Source organism: Suricata suricatta, chromosome 8, assembly GCF_006229205.1.
Source record: "Suricata suricatta isolate VVHF042 chromosome 8, meerkat_22Aug2017_6uvM2_HiC, whole genome shotgun sequence".
Classification (NCBI taxonomy): domain Eukaryota; kingdom Metazoa; phylum Chordata; class Mammalia; order Carnivora; family Herpestidae; genus Suricata; species Suricata suricatta.
In genome coordinates, this window is record NC_043707.1 from 32,509,215 (window position 1) to 32,532,235 (window position 23,021).

General features: G+C 43.3%; 1 protein-coding gene across 1 annotated transcript in view; it reads left to right on the forward strand.

Annotated features, from left to right (window-relative positions):
- Window positions 1-2,605: 2,605 nt before the first annotated feature.
- The window catches only part of SMURF1 (SMAD specific E3 ubiquitin protein ligase 1), a 30,613-nt gene continuing 10,197 nt past the window's right edge, over window positions 2,606-23,021 (forward strand). The window contains exons 1-11 of the mRNA XM_029945747.1: window positions 2,606-2,648; window positions 6,520-6,558; window positions 7,740-7,848; window positions 9,100-9,233; window positions 9,408-9,473; window positions 10,709-10,784; window positions 12,740-12,981; window positions 13,714-13,798; window positions 15,345-15,491; window positions 16,888-17,086; window positions 18,767-18,870. Of these exons, the coding sequence (XP_029801607.1) occupies window positions 2,606-2,648; window positions 6,520-6,558; window positions 7,740-7,848; window positions 9,100-9,233; window positions 9,408-9,473; window positions 10,709-10,784; window positions 12,740-12,981; window positions 13,714-13,798; window positions 15,345-15,491; window positions 16,888-17,086; window positions 18,767-18,870 (1,244 nt within the window). The remainder of the gene's footprint in view (window positions 2,649-6,519; window positions 6,559-7,739; window positions 7,849-9,099; window positions 9,234-9,407; window positions 9,474-10,708; window positions 10,785-12,739; window positions 12,982-13,713; window positions 13,799-15,344; window positions 15,492-16,887; window positions 17,087-18,766; window positions 18,871-23,021) is intronic.

A 23,021-nucleotide genomic window follows, 5' to 3' on the forward strand; every position in this document is an offset into this window, starting at 1 on the left:
TGGGGAAACTGCCTTTGTCAGGGACCTGGCGAAGTGTCTTACTAATTGAATATACCTCAAGTTAACACTTGCATCTATTTCCCAACGTGAAGTGAACATTATGTAATTTACTCTTATCCCCAACATTAGGAAATTCTGGTATGTGATTAGGAAATTATGGGATGTGAGAGACAAGATGTGTCCAAAGTAGAGGGGCGCCCAAGAGTTGGGAGTTGAAGCCACCACACAGTGGTCTACACTAAGAGAAATAAGCTTCGTTTTCCTGTTCATCATCGTATCCTCAGAGCCTCACACAGAATTGGTATCTAGATAGAGTGTAATTTTATGCTGTGATAAATTACATCTTATCATTTTATTTCCTAGAGTGGACAAGATCACAAAATTATTCTAGTAGGAGAAATCGTATTCCACTAACCAAACTAGATTCAAGATGGCCCTACATGATCTTTGCACAAAATAGAGGCAAGATATCTCTGCTGACACTATTGAGACATTCTCCACTTCATGATATAATCAAATTTCACTGGAATGAGCCTTAAATTAAAACATCCCTAGTCTTGTAAATATGAGCAAAGATTCATCTTTTCAAGATGTGAGCAGAATTCTTCCATTCAGAAGCAGCCCAGCACCCTCACCTTAGAAAGAGTAGGGCCTGGAGCTGCCGGATAATGTTTGAGGCTGGAAAGATGACGCAGGTCGGGGTCAGAGCTTGACAGACGGAATTTTGCAATGGGAAGCCAGTGTGTAATTTTTTTAAAAAGGAAGGAGACCAGAAATTTAAATTTTGAAAAGAGTACTTGGTGACAGCCGATGCTGGAGACTTGAACAAGGGTGGAGATGGTCAGGAGTCAGGACATTAGAGAGAGATCGAGAAGTAAAAGCATGACATAGATTTCTGGCTTGTGCAGCTGATGGGTGTAGCTGACCATCTCTGAAGTAATGGATCCTGGGAGAGGACCAGGATTTTAGGCGGAGTGGGAAGATTTCTACTTCAATTTTGGACATTTTAGTTTGATGTGAGAGTCTTTGAGACTTTCAAGGTATGGAAAAGGAAAGAGAAAGTTGAAGGGAACAAAACATCACAGGTACAATTAAAGAGAGTTGAAAAAGATGGATGATGTTAAATTAATGGAAGAAAATTAATAGCTTTCCTGTATCCACAGAACAATTAGAAAATTCAATGAAAGGAACACTCCCATTCACAATAGTAACAAAAAGACAGTTCAGTGTAAATGCAGTTAGAAATGTGGAAAACTTTTATGACATACTTTAAAACATCACTTAAGAGTGTTAAAGAAGAATGCAAGAAATGGATCAATGTCCTATCTTCAAGAATAGGAATACTTAGAATGGTAGAGAGAGATTCCCCTCAAATTTACACATGAAGTAATTTATTTTTTTTGAACTCACTCTAAGTGATCCTAAAATTTAATGGGAATGATAAGCATGTGTAACTAGCCAGGAGACTCTTAAGCAAAGAGTAATGATGAGATTTCAGGGGCATGCATTTTCTACTCAAATTTCCAAGTTTTCATTTTTTAAAAGCATTATTTTTGTAACTACAGAAACAGAAGAGCAGCAGGAGCTATAATAAATTATGATCTATCCACAGAAAAGACTAAAAAGAGAGAGAAAGTGTGTGTGTGCATGTGTGTGTGTACGTGTGTATATTTGCATTGGGAAGGAAGGGCATAAAGATTATATTAAGGAAAAAAATATTACTACTGACTGTATAGAAATAAAAAAGGATTATCAGGGAATGCTGTAAACAACTGTATGCCAACACACTGATAACTTGTGTGAAACTGACAAATTTCTAGAAAGACGCAAGCTACCAAAGCTGATTTAAGAAGAAATGAAAAAAATAGATATGTAAAAAGTAGAGATTGGATAAATAATTGAAAACACTTTCTACAAGGAAAAGCCAGGTCTAGATGGCTTACTGGCAAATTCTACTAAATATTCAAGAAAAATGGGACACCTGGGTGGCTCTATTGGTTGGACATCCAACTTTGGCTCACAATCTCATGGTTCATGGGTTCGAGTCCCACGTTGGGCTTTCTGCTGTTGGTGCAAAGCCCACTTCGGATGATCCTCTGTCCTTCCCTCTCTCTGCCCCTCCCCCACTTGTGCATGCACACACACTCTCTTAAAAATAAACATTAAAACAGATTCTTTTTTTAAAAAAAAGAAAAATGAATACTGATTCTTCACCAACTTAAAGAGAAAGAACAAAAGAGACCACTTCTCAACTCATTTTATGAATCAATATTACCCTGATCCAAAATAGGAAAGAAAAGGAAATCTATAGACCAATATATATTATGAATATAGACCAAAAAATGTTGACAAATTCCTAGCAAACCGAATATAGCAGCACACTAAAAGGATTATGCACCATAACCAAGTGGAATTTATGTCAGAATGCAGGGTTGGCATACCATCTGAAAATCAATTAATGTACTGCCTCCTACCTACAGCTACAGGACAAACACTAAATGATCTTCTTAGTAGAAGCAGAAAAAGTATTTGACAAAAGCTAACAGTGCTTCATGATAAAAACACTCAACAAACTAGGAACAGAGGGAAATATCCTTAACTAAATATGGGCATCTACAAAGACCCCACAGCTAACAGCGTGCTCAATGGTTGGAAGTCTGAAATGCTTTCCCCTTATAGTAAGACAAAGATAAAGGATGTCCACCCCTTCTATTCAGTATTGTCTTGGAAGTACTGGGCAGTTAGGTATGAGAAATAATGAAAAGGCACTCAGATTGGAATGGAAGACATAAAGCTGTATTTGCAGATGGTATGACCCTAAAATTCATGACAATTTAACAGATCCAGAATAGCAGTCTTGAAAAAGAACGAAATTGGAGGACTCATGCTTCCTGATTTCAGAACTTACTATAAAGCTGTAGTAGTTACTATGGTCCAAGTGTTTGTGTTCCCCTCCCAGCCAAAGGTGACAGTATTAGTAGGTGGAACCTTTGGGAGGCACTTAAGTCATAAGGGTGGAAACATGAAGAATAGAATTACTGACTCATAACAGAGATTCCAGAGGAATCTGTAGCCCCTTCTGCTGAGGTTATACAAGAAGTCTGCATCCTGGAAGAGAACACTCATCAAACCATGCTGTCAGCCTGGTTTCAGACTTTCAGAACTGTGAGAAGTAGATGTTGGGTTTTTTTTTTTTTTTAATATAAAAGCTCTCTAATCTGTAGTGTTTTGTTATATAGCCTGGACAGACTAAGACAGTAATCGAGAGAGTGTGGTCATGGTATGAGGAGAGACATGTAGATCAATGGACTAGAACTAAGGACCGACAGATAAGCGCTCACATTTATAAGGAGTTAATTTTCAGCAAGGGTCCAGATCAGCCAATGGGGAAAGAATATTCTCAACAAATGATGCTGGCACAACTGGATAGCCACCTGCCAGGGAATGAAGTTGGACCCCTTCTTCGCCTCACACACAAAAACGAACCCCAAATAGATCATAGGCTAAATGTCTAGTTAAGAATCGAAAGTGTAGGGGCGCCTGGGTGGCTCAGTTGGTTAGGCTTCCGACTTCAGCTCGGGTCATGATCTTGGGGTTTGTGGGTTTAAGCCCCACATTGGGCTCTGGGCTGACAGCTTGGAGCCTGGAGCCTTCTTCGGATTCTATGTCTCCCCCTCTCTCTGCCCCTCCCCCGTTCATACTCTGTCTCTCTCTCAAAAATAAACATTAAAAAATAGAGAAAAGAATTGAAAGTATATAGGGGTGTCTGGGTAGCTCAGTCAGTTAAGTGTCCAACTCTTGGTTTCCACTCAGGTCATGATCTTGCGGTTTCATGAGTTCGAGCCACGAGTCAGGCCCTGTGCTGGTAGCACAGAGCCTCCTTGGGATGCTCTCTTATTATTCCTACCCCACTTGTGCTGTCTCTGTCTCTTTCGAAATAAAAAAAATAATGACTTAAAAAAATTTTTTTAACAAAGAATGAAACTGTAAAAAAGCTAAAGTATTAAAATTCTTAGAAGAAAATAAAGGAGTAAATCTCTAATACCTTTGGTTAGGCAAGGCCTTCTCAAACATGACCCCAAAGTAGATACGTTGGACTTTATCAAAATTAAAAACTTTGTTGCTTCAAAGAACACCATCAAGAAAATGAAAGCCCGCAGAATGAGAGAATATTTGCCAATCCTATATCTGAGAAGGATATTTTGTTTGTAAATGTCTACATATTTAGAATGAGGAATTCTCCCATAAAAGGGCAAATAACCCAATTAAAAAATGGGCAAACAACTTTTTAAATAGAAATTTCTCCAGAGAAGATACACCAGTAGCCAGTAAGCACATGAAAAGATGCTCAAAGTCATTAGTCATCAGAGAAATGCAAATGAAAACCACAGAGCTGAAAAGCCACAGAGACAGACAATAAGTATTAGTGAGGGCCTGGCGAAACTGAGCCCTCAGACACCGCTAGTGGGAAGATAAAATAGTGCAGAGGCTGTGGAAAACAGTGTGGCACGTCCTCAAAATGTGCAATGGAACCACCCATAGGTTCCCAACAAGAGAGAGAAAACTCTATGTCTTGTCTTCACAACCACTTGTATGGCATTATTCATAGTGGCCCTGAGTTGGAAACAGTCCAGATGTCTATCAGCTGATAAATGGATAAAGAAAATGTGGTCTGTCCATACCATGGAGTATCACTCATTCATGCTGCAACATGAGTGAACTTTAAAAACCCTGCTAGGGGATGAAGCCAGTCACAAAATACCACATACTGTATTCTGTTTCTATGAACTAACCAGGAAAGGTACGACCACAGAGGCATAAAGGAGATGAGCGGTTTGAGATGTGGGGTAGAGGGAGTTGAGGTTAAATGAGTAATTGCTAATGAGTGTAGGATCTCTTTTTGGAGGGATGATGAAAATGTTCTAAAATTGATGGTGATGGGGCTCCTGGGTGGCTCAGTTGGTTAAGTTTCTGACTCCTCATTTTGGCTCAGCTCACCATCTCACGGTTTGTGAGACTGAGCCCCACTTTGGGCTCCTCACTGACAGCATGGAGCCTTCTTGTGATTCTCTCTCTGTCTCTGTCTGTCTGTCTCTCTCTCTCTCTCTCCACCCCTCCCCTGCTCACTCTCACTCTTGTGCTCTCCCTCTCTCTCAAAATAAATAAACTTAAAAAAAAAAGTAAAATTGATGGTGATGGTCATACCACACCTGCGAATATAGTAAAAACCACTGAATCACACACTTTAAATAGATGAACTGTACAGTGTGTGAATTATGTATGATAACGCTGTTATACAAAAGATGTACTAAGTGAAAAGTTTGCAGAGCAGTATATCATATGAATATATTTTATTAAAATGTTTATAATGAAACTATATTCTTAGGGTGCCTGGGTGGCTCAATTGGCTAAGTATGTGACTTCAGCTCAGGTCATGATCTCATAGTTTGTGAGTATGAGCCCCACATCAGGCTCTGTGCTGACAGTTTGGAGCCCGGAACCTGCTTTGGATTCTGTCTCCCTTTTTCTCTCTGCCCCTACCCTGCTTGTACTCTGTCTCTCTCAGAAATAAATAAACATTAAAAACAAAAAACAAAACCCATATTCTTGAAATTTGGCAAAATTTGTGAAGCACTCTAAAAGTGACATTGTTGTATTTTCCCTTGATATGGTAGCTTTAATCATGTCAGTCAGTTAAGTGGCCGACTCCTGCCCAGGTCATGATCTCACAGCTTGTGAGTTCGAGCCCTGCGTTGGGCTCTGTGCTGACAGCTCAGAGCCTGGAGCCTGCTTCGGATTCTGTATTTCCTTCTCTCTCTGTCCCTCTCTTGCTTCCTCTCTCTCTCTCTCTCTCTCTCTCTCTCTCTCTCTCTCTCTCTCTCAAGATAAACAAACAGAAAGAAAAAGTAAAAAACATTTTGTATTTGATTACCAATGGGAGGAGAAAATACTTTTTAGTTGCTTGTCAGGTTCTGTGTGTGTGTGTGTGTGTGTGTGTGTGTGTGTGTGTGTGTGTGTGTGCAATGTGCTCCTAAACTTGAAAGACATCACTGGTGAAGATAATTTTTAGAAAAAAATTTTTGTTGCAAATATAGTCTTGTGTCTCAATTGTTTGTGCTGATATAACAGAATACCATAGACGAGATGGCTTAACTTTTATTTCTCACCATTCTGGAGGCTGGAAAAGCCCAAGATAAGGCACTGGCAGATTTGGTTCTTGGTGAGGGCCCACTTCTGGCATATAGATGGCCATCTTGCTGCACCCTCACATGGAGAACTGACCGAGAGCAAGCTCTGTGGTCTCTTCTTATAAGGGCACTAATCCCACCCTGATGACCCCATCTAAATGTGAGAACCTCCTATAAAGGCCCCTTCCAAATGCCATCACATTGGGGTTAGGGCTTCAACACATGAATTGAGGGCCAAGGGGCGGGTATAACACAATCCAGCCCGTAGCAACTGGCTGCAATGAAAATCTTCTCCATAAATGCTAACCCTAGCATTTCTGTTTGTTTTCAGTGTTATGTGCCAAGAACCTTGCAAAGAAAGACTTCTTCAGTAAGTACACACCCGCTTTTGCTCTCTTACAACATTAGTATTCTTCACATATTTTTGTAATTTGAATTTACAAAAAACAACAACAACAAAACAAAAACCAAACAACCCAACACTGGGCATATTCTGCTCAGAGTTCTGCCTTTTACTGAACGGACCACGGGTTGACAAACCTCACTTCCAAGTTGACAACAATGTGGAGGCTTCGCGTTCCGGGCCTAGCGTTTATAACTCACACGAGAAAAACTGTCTGTCTCGTTCCGTGTTCCGGCCGCACCCTGTCTTCTCTGTCTTCCCAGCCCTGAATGTGTTGCTTTCTGCTGGATGAAGTGTTCTCCACTCAAATACACAGGAGACATTTTTCTGTAAAAGAGCTGGGTTTGAGTCAAATTGTTAGTCAAATTTTAGAAATGAAATCACATTTCAAAAGCCTCATATTTAAAGGAAGTGTAAAAAACAAAAAGAGGATCTATTTCCGAGAGAAGAAATCACCCCATGACTGCAGAAATTCGCCTGCTATCCAGTAGGTACCCGCAGCGCGGGATTCCTCACTCTCTGACCCTTACAAGGATGCTGCTGACTTCTTAAGTGGTGATGTTCACACTTTAAAGGTGAAGAAACTTCGGCTCACAGGCTTCATTTATTCAAGGAGCCAGGAGCCTCCATCTAGTGGTCCCCATCAGGTGTGTCTCTAAAACGCTTAACTTGCCACCTCTCTGATCTTATAAATGCTGCGTGACTCATACACCAGCATTTAGGAACCTAGCTAATTCAGACTTGGTGAATACTTGCGTTCTTAGATCAAATAGACAAAGACCAGTAAACAAGATTTCTTGGTATTATTTTTTTAGGAAGTATAAATCTAATGAATTACAGACCCCTTATTATATTAGTCTACTTGGTGATCATCAGAAATGAAATTCTGAATTTAAGCCAATTTTTTGTAGTTTTCTAGCTTCTAAAAATCTGAGAGTGATGTCAGACTGGGTTGCCTTCTTAGAAAGCTAAATAGAAATAACTTATTTCGTTGATCAAACTAATCCTCAGTTAGAGAATAGCATGCACCAGGGTAATGTTCTTCACCAAATTAGATGGTCTCGATGTCCATAGCCTGTAAGACTGGGTTCTGTGTCACATGGATGGGTGTGTAGTCTCATCCCTGGGTGGCCGTCCCTCTCGTTTAGGACTCCCCGACCCCTTTGCAAAGATCGTGGTGGACGGATCTGGGCAGTGCCACTCAACGGACACTGTGAAAAACACATTGGACCCAAAATGGAACCAGCACTATGATCTGTGAGTTGAATATGCTGTAAGCCATTTGGGAAGCGTCAGGAATCTAGCTCTTAAGGGAAATATTTAATAATAAAAATAATAATGATGACTAACTTCTCATTGATAACCAAATGAATACATATTGCCTCATTTTAGAATTTGTATACTTGGAAGTTCTTGCATTTGACATGTTCATGAATTTTTCTGGTTTGCTTCTGTACTGTAGTTTTCAAACTTCTCCATCTCCTGGCCATGCTGACAGGAGGAAAAGGGCTATAGTTCAGGTCCTTTAATCCTGTTTTGTTTTTTTTTCCCCAGTGAACCTCTAAAACTGGTTATGGAGTTTTACTTTAAAAGTGCACTATTATTGGGGCACCTGGCTGCCTCAGTGATGGAGCATGGAACTCGATCTCAGGGTTTTGAGTTTGAGCCCCATGTTGAGTGTAGAGATTACTTAAAAATAAAATCGTTTTAAAAATGCATTATTATCGTACGTATTTATTATGCAAATACATAGTTTATATTTGTGCTGATTTTTAAAATTTCTTTTGAGTGGGATCTCAGTTTTCTACAAGAAAAGATACAGTTTGCTGTAGGATATATAGCTCGGTATGATTGAGTGGGTATGACATTCATTCCTAAGATGGACCGCACTTTGAAAACCATGACTTCAGATACACCAGTGTTTTCATGTCCCTTCTCGGAAATGTTCATCAAAGGAATACTGAGAGATTATTCATTTTGTATTAATACAGAATTCTGTAACTGGATTCCAGGACTCACTTTTAGGTACACTCAGGAATCCTAAGTGGCTTGGAAAATGATTATCGCTCCTTTTCCTGAAAGCTGCCCACCTTGGTTGATTTGCATGGAGAGTAGGTGGGGTATAAACGCACTCTTTAATGTGTTCTGGGTGCATCTGTGGGTTTATAAGTAGGCCCTTGTTGCAAACTAGTATTCTGCATGAAGCCTAACTGGTGAGAATTTATGAATCATGTCATCATCCTTTGGAACTAGGAAAATATAGCGAATCTCTGTTATAATTATCATGATGTAGTTACGTACATTTGCTTCTTGCATAACTTGCTTTCGGCCCTTCCGCAGCCTGTTGGAGTTAGTAGATATGTGTTTATTGAGCTCCTGTCATGTGTGGGGTATAGAGCCAACGTCATTTTAAAAGGATTCTTTTGTACTAAGAAGTCAATCAGATGAAATCTCAATGGACCCTCATAATTCAGAAAGGCAATTAAGAAGGAGTTTGTATGTTTTCAGATATGTTGGGAAAACGGATTCCATAACCATCAGCGTGTGGAACCACAAGAAGATTCACAAGAAGCAGGGAGCTGGCTTTTTGGGCTGTGTGCGGCTGCTTTCCAATGCCATCAGCAGATTAAAAGATACTGGATGTAAGAACCAAAATGCCTTTCTGCCTCTCAGTACAACTGAAGCAGGGTTATGAGGCATCTTTTCGTGGTTTTTGTTTTTGTTTTTGTTTTCCTTTTGAATACCGAGTACAGAATTCTTGCCCTCCTCCCTAGTTAACATTTCCCTGGGTTAAGTTCTGAATTATTTGTTTGCAGACCAGCGTTTGGATCTATGCAAACTAACTCCCTCAGATACTGATGCAGTTCGTGGCCAAATAGTGGGTAAGAACTTTCTCATCTGTATAAAGAGATGCTTTTTCAAAATTTAACATTCAGCTCTCCATCACTGAGAAAGTGCACTGAGGCACTGACCGTGGTGCCGTATTTTCAAAGGACGAGCCACATCCGGGGCCATCTTTTCAGCAATGAAAGCTTTCATCTTGTGTGGTTTTATTATTTTATCAAATTCTCTTCATCCTCTCATTCCAAGTTGAGGTAAAATGACGAGGCTACAAAAAGATTTCGGGTTAAAATTTTAATCACCATGTTAATGGACTATTAATCTGTCATGGTCTTAACCAAGTGTGTGTAACAAGAATGGTGGCCACTTGTACCAGAGTTGAGAAATAGTTTCTTCAGGAAGACCTGTAATATGCATCAAAGGCAAAGATGTCATCTGAAGACTTCCATGTGATAGAATTTTCTAGAGTCAGGATTGAATTCCTTAGGATAAAAACCCCAAATGTGCAAGTGTTACAAATGTTGACTGCAGGTATTCTGTTGGAAGAGACTTATCTGTTAAGCAACTTGTTATCCTCCCCATTTTATTAGCATTCTAGGGTAATTCAAATGCTGCCTCTGTGCATTCCTTGCAAGGAATCGGAGAATACCTAGTACTTTAGCAGCCAGAGTGAGTCACAACCCCAAATCCTTTAGGTTATTGCCTTGAATAGATTTGACCCAAAATAAATCAACAGTGGGTATGCGTCCTGCAAACTATCATAATGAGAAAGTTCTCACTTAATGCTTTCCTGTTTGCCATTTCTTTTTCTCTGTGGAGTGAGGTGCCAGGGGCAAAAGGAGTAAGTAGAAGCAACTTTGTAAAGGCCTCTGTTGTTCACAGTAGGGATAGAGAATAAATATATAAATCCATCTAGGCTTTGCAGATACTGAAAGCACTGTGTCCTTATTAAACATGAGTCAAGAGATTCTTAAAAAATGAGGGAACTTAGAGGAAGTGAATATCGGGAATTTGTTACTTTTATGGAGAGTGTGAAAACACAGCACCTCCTTCTCCACGTTCACAAGGAATGTTCCAAGCAGCATGCGGTGGTGTCCGGCTGATGGAGTAAACGCTGCAGACATCAAAGCGCAGGACTAGACGTGTTGAGTAGGTACATGTGCCTCGCTTGGTATAACTATCTTGTATGTAAGCTACACATTCGCAATGGCTCACTGTATTACAATTACATGGAATGCCACTGGATTTTAATGCAAGACGTTCTTTTCTGTTTTAGTCAGTTTACAGACACGAGACAGAATAGGCACTGGAGGGTCTGTGGTAGACTGCAGAGGACTGTTAGAGAATGAAGGGTACGTATCCCCGTGGCGATGCCTGCTGAGTTCTCTGCTGCCCTGGGCTCTCGCTCTCTGTCAAAGTAGCCTTCACACCTTTGTGCTGAATGCTTGAGAGGCAGGAAAGGGCTTTGGGATAAAACGAGGGGGTCCGGTTTCCTTGTTTATAAAGGAAGCTGTAAAGACTAGTGGAGTTGTGTCCATAAGACTCAGGATCCAATTTAAAGAGGTTTGCACTGGCCAAAGATGGGAGTTTGAACATCAGTAAGAATTATAACCACAGGGGCGCCTGGGTGGCTCGGTCGGTTAAGCATCCAACTCTTGATTTTGGCTCAGGTCATGATTAGGTCTGTGAGACTGAACCGTGTGTCAGGCTCTGCACTGACAGTGCAGAGCCTACTTGGGTTTCTCCCTCTCCCTGTCTCTCTGCACCTCCCCTACTTGCTACATCTGTCTCTCCCTCTAAATAAATAAATAAACAAACATTAAAGATAAAAAAAAAGAATTATAACTGTAATGGATCAAAACCTATCAAATACATTAAAATTCTTGTGTCATAACAACACTCAGTGGAAGAACCCTCAAACACACACACACACAAAAAACCCTTAAAAGCTCATTGGTCTCTGTCACAGTTTTGTGATCCCCAGTGCCTTAATGGTGCTGGGCAGTCACCATTAATAGTTGCTAACACAGCACAAGAGTTAATCTGACATGACCACACCTCTTGGAATGAGGAGGGGGCAGTGTGTGCTAGGCACTAAGCAGCATTCAGAAGGGGGCGCTCTGGAGAGTGAAGAAGACAACTCTTAAACAATTCCGTTGGAAGAGGAATAAATAAAGAGGAAGAGAATCTACAAACTGATAATAAAAGAGACTTAAGAGACATACCTACTAAATGCACAGAGGGGACCTTGTTTGTATCCTGAGTAATGAGACTGGGGAAATTTGGACACTAGTGTTTGATGATACTTAAAAAGTTAGTGTACTTTTTTTTTGTTTTAGTCACGGTAATGGAAAGAAGTGCTTGTTTACTTGAGATACGTGCTGAAATATTTGAAGATGAAATGGAAACTCTTTGGGAAAACCCGGTGGAGGGGAGAGGGTGGAGGAGTGTCTGTGAGGTGCCCGTTGTTGGAGCTGGGGGATGAGCTTGAGGGCCTTGTTGAGGTAGTCTCTCAATTTGTGTATATATTTGAAAGTTTTCAATGTATGATTTTTTTTTAAAGAATGCCAATGAGGGAAAATAGGCTTTAAGTTGAATTGTCTTCAGAAAATAGCCTTTACGGTGAATTGTCTTCAAAAAAGTTCAGGAGGTAAAAATTTATGTTAGAGAGCACTTCAAGACACGGCAGTGTTTATGTGCCCAGCAGGTCTCCTACAGAGTAAAGTAACAAGGAAAGTGGAGCATGGATTTGATATGTGTATATATATATATTTTTTAATATGTCTTTTTGAGAGAGAGAGAAAGAGAGACAGAGGACAAGCAGTGGATGAGCAGAGAGAGAGGGAGACACAGAATCTGAAACAGGCTCCAGGCCCTGAGCTGTCAGCACAGGGCCTGACAGGGGGCTCAAACTTAACGAACCATGAGATCATGACCTGAGCTGAAGTTGGACGCTTAACCAGCTGGGCCGCCTAGGTGCCCCTGTGGATTTGATTTTAAGGCGCGAAAACTGAAATCTCATTTCACAAGCTCCTTACTGGGCAGGGTTGGGTTTGGGAATCATTCAGCTCTCCCTGAGGGTGAAATGCCCACATGGCTTCTGTGGCATTTTACACGTGGCTCCCTTGGGCTGCTCGTTCCTCACCAAAAGCCTACCCTTCTGATTAGATGGGGCAGAAGGAACCTCCTACAGCTGGGCACTTGGGGGCAGCGATCTGTTTGAAGAGAAGCACAGTAAACGGGTGTGGGTTTGGGCCCTTGCGTTGGGCTGGTGTTCCCATGCGTGCTGTGGCGCTCTCCTTTCTAGAACCGTGTATGAAGACTCAGGACCTGGAAGGCCGCTCAGCTGCTTCATGGAGGAGCCAGCCCCTTACACAGACAGTACTGGTGCTGCGGCGGGGGGAGGGGACTGTAGATTTGTGGAGTCCCCGAGTCAAGACCAAAGGCTCCAGGCGCAGCGACTTCGAAATCCTGAGGTCCGGGGGTCACTACAGACGCCCCAGAACCGTCCCCACGGCCACCAGTCACCAGAACTTCCCGAAGGCTATGGTGAGAGGACCCGCCCGGCCACCCCCGAGTGTGAGCTGCAGGGTTGCATTTCTTAAGCCTTTTTTAGTAACTCGTACGTGCCCAAACTGTGGACGTTTGCAGAGCGGGGCCGTGTGATGGTCGTGTCAGAATAAAGCCAAGTAAAAAAGGTGGTGATAAATCTTGTGCATCATGAATTTGTCAGCAATCGCTCCAGTCTCCCAGTTTAGCAATCGTGTGAAAATTTTAGGCAAATGAATACCAAAAAAATCCAAGATGATGCGTGGGCTGGATGAGGGTGGATGGAGCGTTCTGTGACTTGAATGTGGGAAGCTCGGTGTCGGGTACAAGGGAAAGGAGGAAAGGATCATCATCACTGCAGAGAGGAGAATCCAGTGAGGGAGGAAGATAATTTAGATGTGCGGAGAATAGCACAAGTGAGAGTAGACAGAGGTGATGGGGTCAAGGTGAGGTCAGCATCAAGCTCAAGATACCCATCCAGGGACTCCTGGGGTGTGGCCGAGTAAGGAGATCCCCGGCTCCGCAGGTGTGAGCAGGAAGACGTGAGAGCCGTCCAGGTATTTACACGGGGCTTGTCAGGTGAGGGGGTCAGGAGGAAGCTACCCACTGCCCTTTGCTCTGTGATTGCTAAAAATTTGGAAAGGAAGCTTAGACTCTGTGCCTAAGAGGATTTGTTGAAAACTCTCCTTGGAATGGAACTGAATTAACTGCACCCTCTGATTTCTTGTGCAGAACAAAGGACAACAGTGCAGGGGCAAGTTTACTTTTTGCACACACAGACTGGAGTCAGCACGTGGCACGACCCCAGGATACCAAGGTACGTTTCCTATGATGTGCGTGGTTGATGCCCCTTCACCAGCTCTTCTTCCGCTCCCACTGCCATCAGTGATAGGGAGCACCCCTTGGGCTTGAAGAAGGTGGAGTCCCACGGTCTCGGACTCAGGCTCTCTGCTGCCCCCTTCAGACCCCACGTGGTCAGTGGGCAGCTGCTGTTCCACCCGTGGGTCCTTGAGAAAGCAAGCCCGAAATCAGATCATGTAACCCAAAAGGACCCTCTCCCTAGATGAAACCAAACGTGCCCTCACTTGAAAAGCCAATAAGCCCTTCAAGGTGTGCTGTTCCCATTTTACACTAAAAATATCAATGAACAAAATGATAGCATGTCTGGGATTTGCTTCAACTAACGGGTGGGGGAGTGAAGGGGGCCTAGGTTTGCAGTAGGGTGACAGTGAGCTGATAATTGTCAAGGTTGGTTATTTGTTAGTGGTCTCTCTACTTTTTTATATGCTTAAAATTTTCCATTATTAAAAAGTTACAAAGGAAATATAAAGACTCTATTACCCTTTCTCTCTTCTACTTTACTGTCCCTCTTGCCTCAGTCCCTTGGGGACCATTCCTGGGGGAGATGAAGCTTTTCTATACGAATTCCTTCTACAAGGCCATACATCTGAGCCCAGGTCAGAGAGACCCCCGCCCCCTCCCCCACCCTATAATGGAGTTAAGTTTCTTTTTTTTTTTCTTCGTTTTGCTTTCCTTTCCAAATTTTGTTTTGTTCTGTTTCAGAACAGCATTACTACCTAATAACATTTCTAGTAATGCTCATGTCCTTTTTATTCATTATTTGTTTCATCTGAGAATGAGCTTCCTGTCGCTGACTTTCCAAGTCTCTGTTGAATTTAAGATTCAGTATCTATAATTAGAATGGAAATATTACCTGCAAATGAATGAGGTGTCTCTAGTACCTGCTGTGAGAAACGTCAGGCTTTGTGCTAATTAGACAAGGACTTGGCCAGTACTATTGTATTCCCATGTGGCTGGATTGTACTGAAATCATTCACTGAGAGTTTAGAATCAGAGACATGCGTGTAACAGAGCCAAGGAAAGCCCAAGAATGCCACTTCCCGGTGCTTCTGTTCTGAACTGTGAGATTTTGAAGGCATGTCAGTGTATCCCTTTGGGCTTGTGCTTCTGGGAGCCTTTCAGTGAAGCCACCTTTGTGACCTTGAGCATTTAATTTAACTTGTAAATTCAGATGGTTTTCAGACCACAGTCAGTTACCTCCTGCTACTTGGCTCTCTTGAGTAAGAAATGCTGTTCCCTGGGTGGACCATGAACCACATTCCCCAGCAGGGTCATGGGCTCCTAAAGCCCCGTTTTTAATCTGTCGGGTTTCGCTGCCACTTGCAGTATGGAGGCCTGGACTCAGTGGGAGTTTGGCGTAAGTCATACCATGACTGTCCCTCTTAGCAGACCGGGACATGGCCGCGTTGACCAGGGACTCCCGTGGTTCCTCTTGCTGACGTATTGGTCTCATGCCTCCACACTCAGATGGAGAAACCTGTCTGTTCTCTTCCATTCGGCAGAGACCTTAACAGCGTGAACTGTGATGAACTCGGACCACTGCCACCAGGCTGGGAAGTCAGAAGTACAGTCTCGGGGAGAATATATTTTGTAGATCATAATAACCGAACAACCCAGTTTACAGACCCAAGGTTACATCACATCATGAAGTAAGCCTTTTACAGAATCTTGGTTGACTTCTTATATTTGTAATTTAATGTTTTCTACTAATATTTCTCTTAACTTATCAACTGCGCTGTTTGTTAGTGGAGGTTAAGTGTAAGCAAAATATGATAAATGTCTGGTGGTCAGCTGTGAGCAGTTTTTTAATTTTTCTTAATGTTTATTTTTGAGAGAGAGAGAGAGAGTGCGAGAGAGCACATGCACAAGTTGGGGAGGGGCAGAGAGAGGGAGACACAGAATCTGAAGCAGGCTCCAGGCTCTGAGCTGTCAGCACAGAGCCTGATGGAGGGCTTGAACTCATGAACTGTGAGATCAGGACCTGAGCCCAGCGAGTTCTTCTTTCTGTTTGGTGTTTCAGGTACCGATTTTATGGTGTTTCAGGTACCAGGTCAGATGCTCAACCAACTGAGCCACCCAGGTGCCCCAGATGTGAGCAGTTTTGAAACTGTCTTGTTGCCATCTTTTCTAGCTTGCAGCCTAAATAAAAGTCACTGAGATGGCAGCATTAGGCAGTGTGGCTCCATTCTCGAAGTTCCTCACGCAGCTCTCTGAGGGAGTGTTGGCCCTTGGTGTGAGGCCCAGTGAAACGAGGCTTTTCCTTAGTGCCCACTGGTCACCATCTGGACCGGCTGCCACAGTCCATAATGCTACTTGTCAGAGCCTTTTCCTGTGCCCATCCTTCCTGGATGACTTGGAACTGGGAGTTATCTTGGATCCAACATTCAGCGTTCGGGTTTATCGTGTTCTCAAAAACGTAAGAGCCCTGCATGGCTCTTCTCATTGACAGCTGACCTTAGTGGCGGAACCTGGACAAGACAAATGCCACTTCATCCCTCTACTAGTCCTGGTCCTTGATTTTACTGGAGTTTTGTGAGTGGGTTTAGAGATCGCTTGGTTGTGAAAATGAGGAACGGTTCCCATTAGATTGCACTTGCCTTGTTGGCTCTTGCACATACTGCTCCCCGTACGATAATCTGCTTGTGAAAGTTTTCACATCAGCTCCATTGAGTTCTGACTACCAGGGTGCATCTAATAATGCATTGGTCAGTCTCTCAAATACATACATGATGCATGATAAAGGATAGCAGTTTCTGCTTTTATTTACAGCAGTGATAAGCTGTGGGGTAAGCAGTTGTTTGGAACTGGGGTATCTTCCTGATTGAGGCCATATTTAGACCTCTGTATTTAGGCCAGTGGTGGCCACTATCAGTGTTTACGTATCTTCGTATATGGTTATGTCAGCAGAGAGAACATCTCTTCTTGGAGTTCTGTGTAATGAGCTCGCTTCTCAGTCCCTCAGCCGGGGGGCGGGGGGGGGGCATTGCCTGTGGCTCCCTTGGCCACTACTTTTGGAGTGACCTTGATGCTTCTGTCCTTCTTAAGTCACCAGTGCCAACTAAAGGAGCCCAGCCAGCCGCTGCCATTACCCAGTGAGGGCTCTGTGGAAGATGAGGAGCTTCCCGCCCAGAGATACGAAAGGGACTTAGTACAAAAGCTGAAGGTCCTCAGACACGAGCTTTCGCTTCAGCAACCCCAAGCTGGTCATTGCCGCATCGAAGTGTCCAGAGAAGAAATATTTGAGGTATGGAATTGGGCACAACCAGCAGTGAGGCATAGGCTGTTAAACCCTGCTAACAGACAGCGAGTTCTTCTTTCTGTTTGGTGTTTCAGGTACCGATTTTATTACTCAGGAAATTTCAGGGCTTCATCAGGACCAGTGGCCATATAGAAAGACAGATTGTATTTCTTCCTGTGGTAGGAGTTTAAAAGCTAGAAAGAGGCTTCTGAAATGAAACTATAGAGATTTATACAGAAACTAGTACTAAGTAATACTGTCAATCCTCTTATCTGCTTTGTGTGGATAATACATTCCTGCAATCTGCATGGTTTCTTCAGAACCCAATCGCTCCTTCTGCTTTTGCTGTCCCACCTAATGGCATTGCCTCCTCAGAGAAGCTTCGTGGCCACATGGTCACTTTATTGTGTTTTCTGGAAATGGGAAGATCAGATGGCTCCTGAGAAGGGTTGTCTTTCAGACAGCTCCCCTGTGGGATCAAGGCCACTAAACAGGCAGGACCCTCTTGTAGACAGGGCCCTTTTCTCAAGGTGTGTGATCGGAAGGTAAAATCTCAGTGATGTTTGGGCCATCATGTCCTGCCTGCCTTTGTGGAATCATGGGCAGAAGTGGTCAAAAGCGACTAAGGGAGAACTGAACATGGAGGGTGAGGCCATGGCTGTAGGGATCCCAGTGCTGTCCTCACCGTGAAGGGCGCTGAGGAAGTGCCAGGGCCGTGCTCGATGCTCGTGCACAGCCAGCGGTGGGGGGAATGGACGGCTTGGCCAGAATGGCCGTTGAGCGGGGAGAGAAAAGAGCTGAATTACTGACATTTTGCTGCTGGATCATTTCCATTCAGCATCCCCTTTCCCTCTTGGGATGGCAAAGCTTGAATTACATTCAGTTGAAAGCATGGGAAGAGTCTTAAGTGCCTTGTCACTGAAAGTATCTAAAAACTTTTAGCTAATTCTACTCAAAACACTGAAGGTTGGGCTGGCCGCCTGTGTTCTGTATTTTGGGTAAGTTCCCGTAGGTCTTTATTTATTTATTTTAAATAATTTTTTAAACATTTTTATTAAATTTTGAGGAATAGAGAGATAGCATGCAGGCAGGGGAAGGCAGAGAGAAGGGAGATATAGAATCAGAAGACAGGCTCCAGGCTCTGAACTGTCAGCACAGAGCCTGATGCGGGTCTCAAAACCCATGAACGTGAGATCATGACCTGAGCTGAAGTTGGATGCTTAACCGACTGAGCCACCCAGGCGCCCCCACCCCGCCTCCCACCCATAGATCTTACTTTAAATCCCTTTTTACTTTTTTTGATTCTGTGGAAATCATGCGATTTTTCACCTCACATACAAAAACAGGCTCAGAATTCTTTTAATATTCAGATTCTCCAGTGATATATCTTCCTTTTGGTTATTTGAGTGATTGAGCCAAATATGGGGGTACACGTTTCCTTTGGGTGTGATGTTGCCCAGCATGAGTTCTTTGTTATTCCCGAGGGACACTGGGGGACACCAGGTGACAGGGGTTCCCTATACCAGACACTGGGCACTGGATCAACATTCTGACTAGGAATCAGATCAAACTTGCATTTAAATGACTATTTATCCTTATTCGGGCTCCATTACTGATGGATCTCTATAGAACAGTTAAGAATGCCACCTGTTCTTGCCTCGGACACTGTCCTTTTTTGCCGTGCAGGAATCTTATCGCCAGATCATGAAGATGCGACCGAAGGATCTGAAAAAGCGGCTGATGGTCAAGTTCCGGGGAGAAGAAGGTTTGGATTATGGCGGAGTGGCCAGGTGAGGTGCTCGGTCAGCCCTGCTTTGTGCTGCTCGGTCTCTGTGCGGCATTCAGTGCTTCTGGGGGTAAGGGTTTGCCAGGGCTCTGCGAGCGCATCCCCAGAGCCACTGGAGCACACATGTCTTCCTCTGTGACTTAACTTCATAGAAAGATAGGTTTAAACTTTTGAACACCCCCCCACCTCTTCATCTGGCAGCTCTGAACCTGAGCCATGAACGACCTGCTCCTGAAATCAGTCTGGGAGGGAGGCACATACATTGCATTTGTGTCAAAGAAGTTTTGCAGAGTGAAATGCTGGTCAAGATCATTCATGCCAATGACCTTAAAAGTAGAAGAATTAAAAGCTGCTATTTCCTGTCCTGCCTCTTTTCACCTTTGAGACAACTGCCTTATTGCTCTTTTAATGGTTTCTTCTGATGGGTGACTTTATGTCACTAAACTGGTCAAGTTCAGACATAATCTGTTGACTTCAGGATTTACGGTCACAGACACAGATAGACTGGATCTAATTTAATACTCTCACTTACTAGTCCAGCGCTATCATTGTCTTGGTAACTTGACATAATGTGTTTTCACCATTATTTTTTGGTTTGTCAACTGGAGACATTATCTCCTGACCTCTTTTTTCATAAGCAAAAAGGGTATATATAGTCCTGACTTCCCCTTCAGGAGTCCTTCTGCCTTTACCTCCTATGCTCTGTCACCCAGGGTTGGAGATTTATAGTCTGTTCTGTATCCAAAATTAAGTAGGTCCCTGTGCTTGTCTACCTAGTATTTTTGTGTTGAAAATCAGTACATTGTGGGGGCGCCTGAGTGACTCAGTCAGTTAAGTGCCTGACTTCAGCTCAGGTCATGATCTCACATTCATAGGTTCGAGCCCTGCATCGGGCTCTCTGCTGACAGCTAGCTTAGAGCCTGGAACCTGCTTCAGATTCGGTGTCTCCCTCTTTCTCTCTGACCCTCCCCCACTTGCATTTGTCTCTCAAAAAAATAAACATTACCAAAAAATTTTTTTTAATTTAAAAATCAGTCCATTGTTTGTGTTATGACAGTGTAACTACTCTTCACCAAGGGGTTGAGTGGGATTCTAGAATTTTTGCCTTTAGAACAAATTTTAATTTTCCAAGAATTTTATCTTTGTCTTCTTTTTTCAAAACCAGGCTTTGTCTTTACTTTGACAAACTTTGATTAAACTTGATCTTTTGCCCCCCCCCCTTCCCCAACGTGTCCCCCTTGTGGAGACTGTCCAGTCTGACGGGCAGTTCCCTGGGTCTTTTGCACAGTTGTGGTCACAGGCGTCACCCACTTCCTGGGTCAGAGTAGGTTTTGTGTATCCCAAAACTCCCTCTTCCTTGGTTTACTCCCTTGTGTGACTGGACTATATCCTCAAGTAGCTTTCTTAGAAAGGATGTGTTGCAGGTGAATTTTCCAAGGTCTTACAGAAACTATTTATTTGCAGTTTGCCTTTTTTTATAGACTTCGAGGAAGGAAGTAATTTTCATTTAGAACTTTGAAGGCATCGCTGTCCTATCTCCTGGCACCCATTGTCACTGAGCAGTGGTCTGATGCCAATCTGATTTTACTCCTAACTTGACCCAAAGTGGTTTGGCCCATCCAGGACCATCCATCACCCACAGAGTCTACCACCTCTTTTCTCTTCTTCCTACGAGCACCTGCCATACCAGGGCACCTCCCTCCTGGATCCGCTGAACAGGCACCTGCTTCTTGCTCACAGTGTCCCCCCGTCGTTTCTCTGCTTTGCTCTTTCTGAAATGTCAGTTACTCAGATGCTGGACTTCCTGGATTGACCCTCCAGGTCTCTTCTCTTTTTATTTCCCATGTTGATTGTTTGCCCCCACCTTCTAGGAGCGTTCAGCTTCTGGTGCTTCAGGATTTTTTCTTTACGTAAACAAAATTGGTGATTCTAGACAGTCTATTTATTTGTTTTTACTCGCTCACCTCCGAGTTACTGTGTTTCATGAGGCATAGTTGACACGCTCCCGACATCTGTCACCAACAGGGGGCGCTATGGGACCTCCCTCTTCCCTTCACCCAATTTGCCCAGTCCCCCAGCCTCCTCCCCTCTGGCAGCCATCAGATCTCTGTATTTATAGGTCTGTTTCTGCTTTGTTTTGTTGTGTTTTTTAGATTCCCCATAAAAGTGACACCATACGGTAGTTGTCTTTCTCTGCCTTATTTCACTTGGCATTATACCTTCTAGATCTATTCACATCGCCACCACACCTGGCAAGATCTCCTTTTTTTGTGATTAACATCCCATCCATCTATACCACACACTCGTTATCCGTTCCTCTGTCCACGGACAGTCAGGCTGCTTCCGTGACGTGGCTAGTGTAAGTGACGCTATAGCGCGCATAGAGGTGCACGTACCTTTTTGAGTCTTCTTTGGGTAAGTACCCAGTAGTGGGGTTACTGGGTTGCATGGTATTTCTCTTCTTAATTTTTTGAGGAAGCTCCACACTGTTTTCCACAGTGGCTACACTGCTCCAACATTAAAAATATTTTTATGTTATCGTAATATACTTATTGATTACATCGCAACAAAATATTTTTTAAAAATTCTTAACTGTTATCTATGATTGAATCTTCACATTATTGGAAATTTTTTCTTTCTTTTTTTACTGTTTATTTTTGAGAGAGAGAATGTGAGTGGGGGGAGGGGAGAGAGAGAGGGAGACACAGAATCTGAAGCAGGCCCCAGGCTCCAAGCTGTCAGCACAGAGCCTGATGTGGGGCCCAAACCCACAAACTGTGAGATCATGACCTGAGCCAAAGTCAGAACCTCAACTGAGCACCACCCAGGTGCCCTACATGATTGAATCTTCTTAAAGGAGAACCCCCCACCACAATTTGTGTATTCTTATAAGAATTGTATTTATTTATTAACCATTAAATATTGAGGCTCTACCATGTACTAGGTACTAGGGATACAATAGTGAGCAAGGTAACGTGTTTTCTGGCCCCTTCACTCTCCAAGGTCCCGGTTCTCAGTCTGATGAGGTACAGGTTATTAGAGAATTACACAAATGCATATAAAATGCTAACTCCGGTAGAGGCTACAAAGGAGGGCCCCTGCTCCTGTGAGGTTGTGTCTTGGGGAAGTCAAGGGACGGGACAACCTCACATGCTCCCGATTTAGAAAACACAAGTAAAGTCTCAGCCCTACGGCAGTTACCCCAAGAGAAATTATGTTCTGACAAGCTTTATAGTGGGTCTCATTCAGTTTCTGTGTAGAGCTGGACTTTTTCAGCAGCTAAAAGAATTAAAAAGCAAAAAGTCACGGTCTGCCCTTTGGCCCTGGATGGAATCATTCCTCCACCTTCTTCCCACTTTTGTCTCTGCCCTTCTCTCATCCTCCTGCCCCTTGGCTCTGGAGTCTTCCCAGGATGAAGGTGCAGGAAAGCATGTGTTTTCCCAACAGTGAGCTCACATCGGCACCGGCTCTCCAGGGGAACTAGTTTTCCACTCAAGACTGTTCCAGGAGCACCTGGGCAGCACAGTCGGTTAAGCCTCCGACTTCAGCTCAGGTCATGATCTCAGGGTTTGTGAGTTCGAGCCCTGTGTCAGGCTGTGTGCTGACAGCTCAGAGCCTGTTTCAGATTCTGGGTCTCCCTCTTTCTCTAACCCCTCCCCTGCTCACACTCTGTATTGCTCTCTCTCAAAAATAAATCAAAACATTAAAACAAACAAAAAAGACTGTCCCAGAGTTCTTCCTTGATCATCTCCATCTTGATTCTAGAAACCTTCTTTCTTTTGGCAAATGTAACTTATGTTTGCCCTTGGTAACACAAGTTCTGTTTCCTGGCAAGTGGTCAGGGTTTCCGTCTGCCTTTTCAGGTGAGAGGCTTCCTAGTTAGACATTAATATTTGCCCTGACAATTCAAATCAGACTACTTGTATTTTCTCTTCTCTGCTATTTCCTTTACAGTCATAGGAATTCAGGACCCTAACCTGTACCAACCTGCGATTCTGCCTTTGCAGGGCAGGTATTGTGTATCTCCAGGCACGCAGGCGAACAGCTTGGTTTGGTTTGGTTTCCTTCTGCGTGTCCCATTTTTACTAGTCTTCTACACTGAGAGGTCTTTTTGGAGCTCCCTTGGTTGACACGGTGGTCTAATGGAAAGAGCTG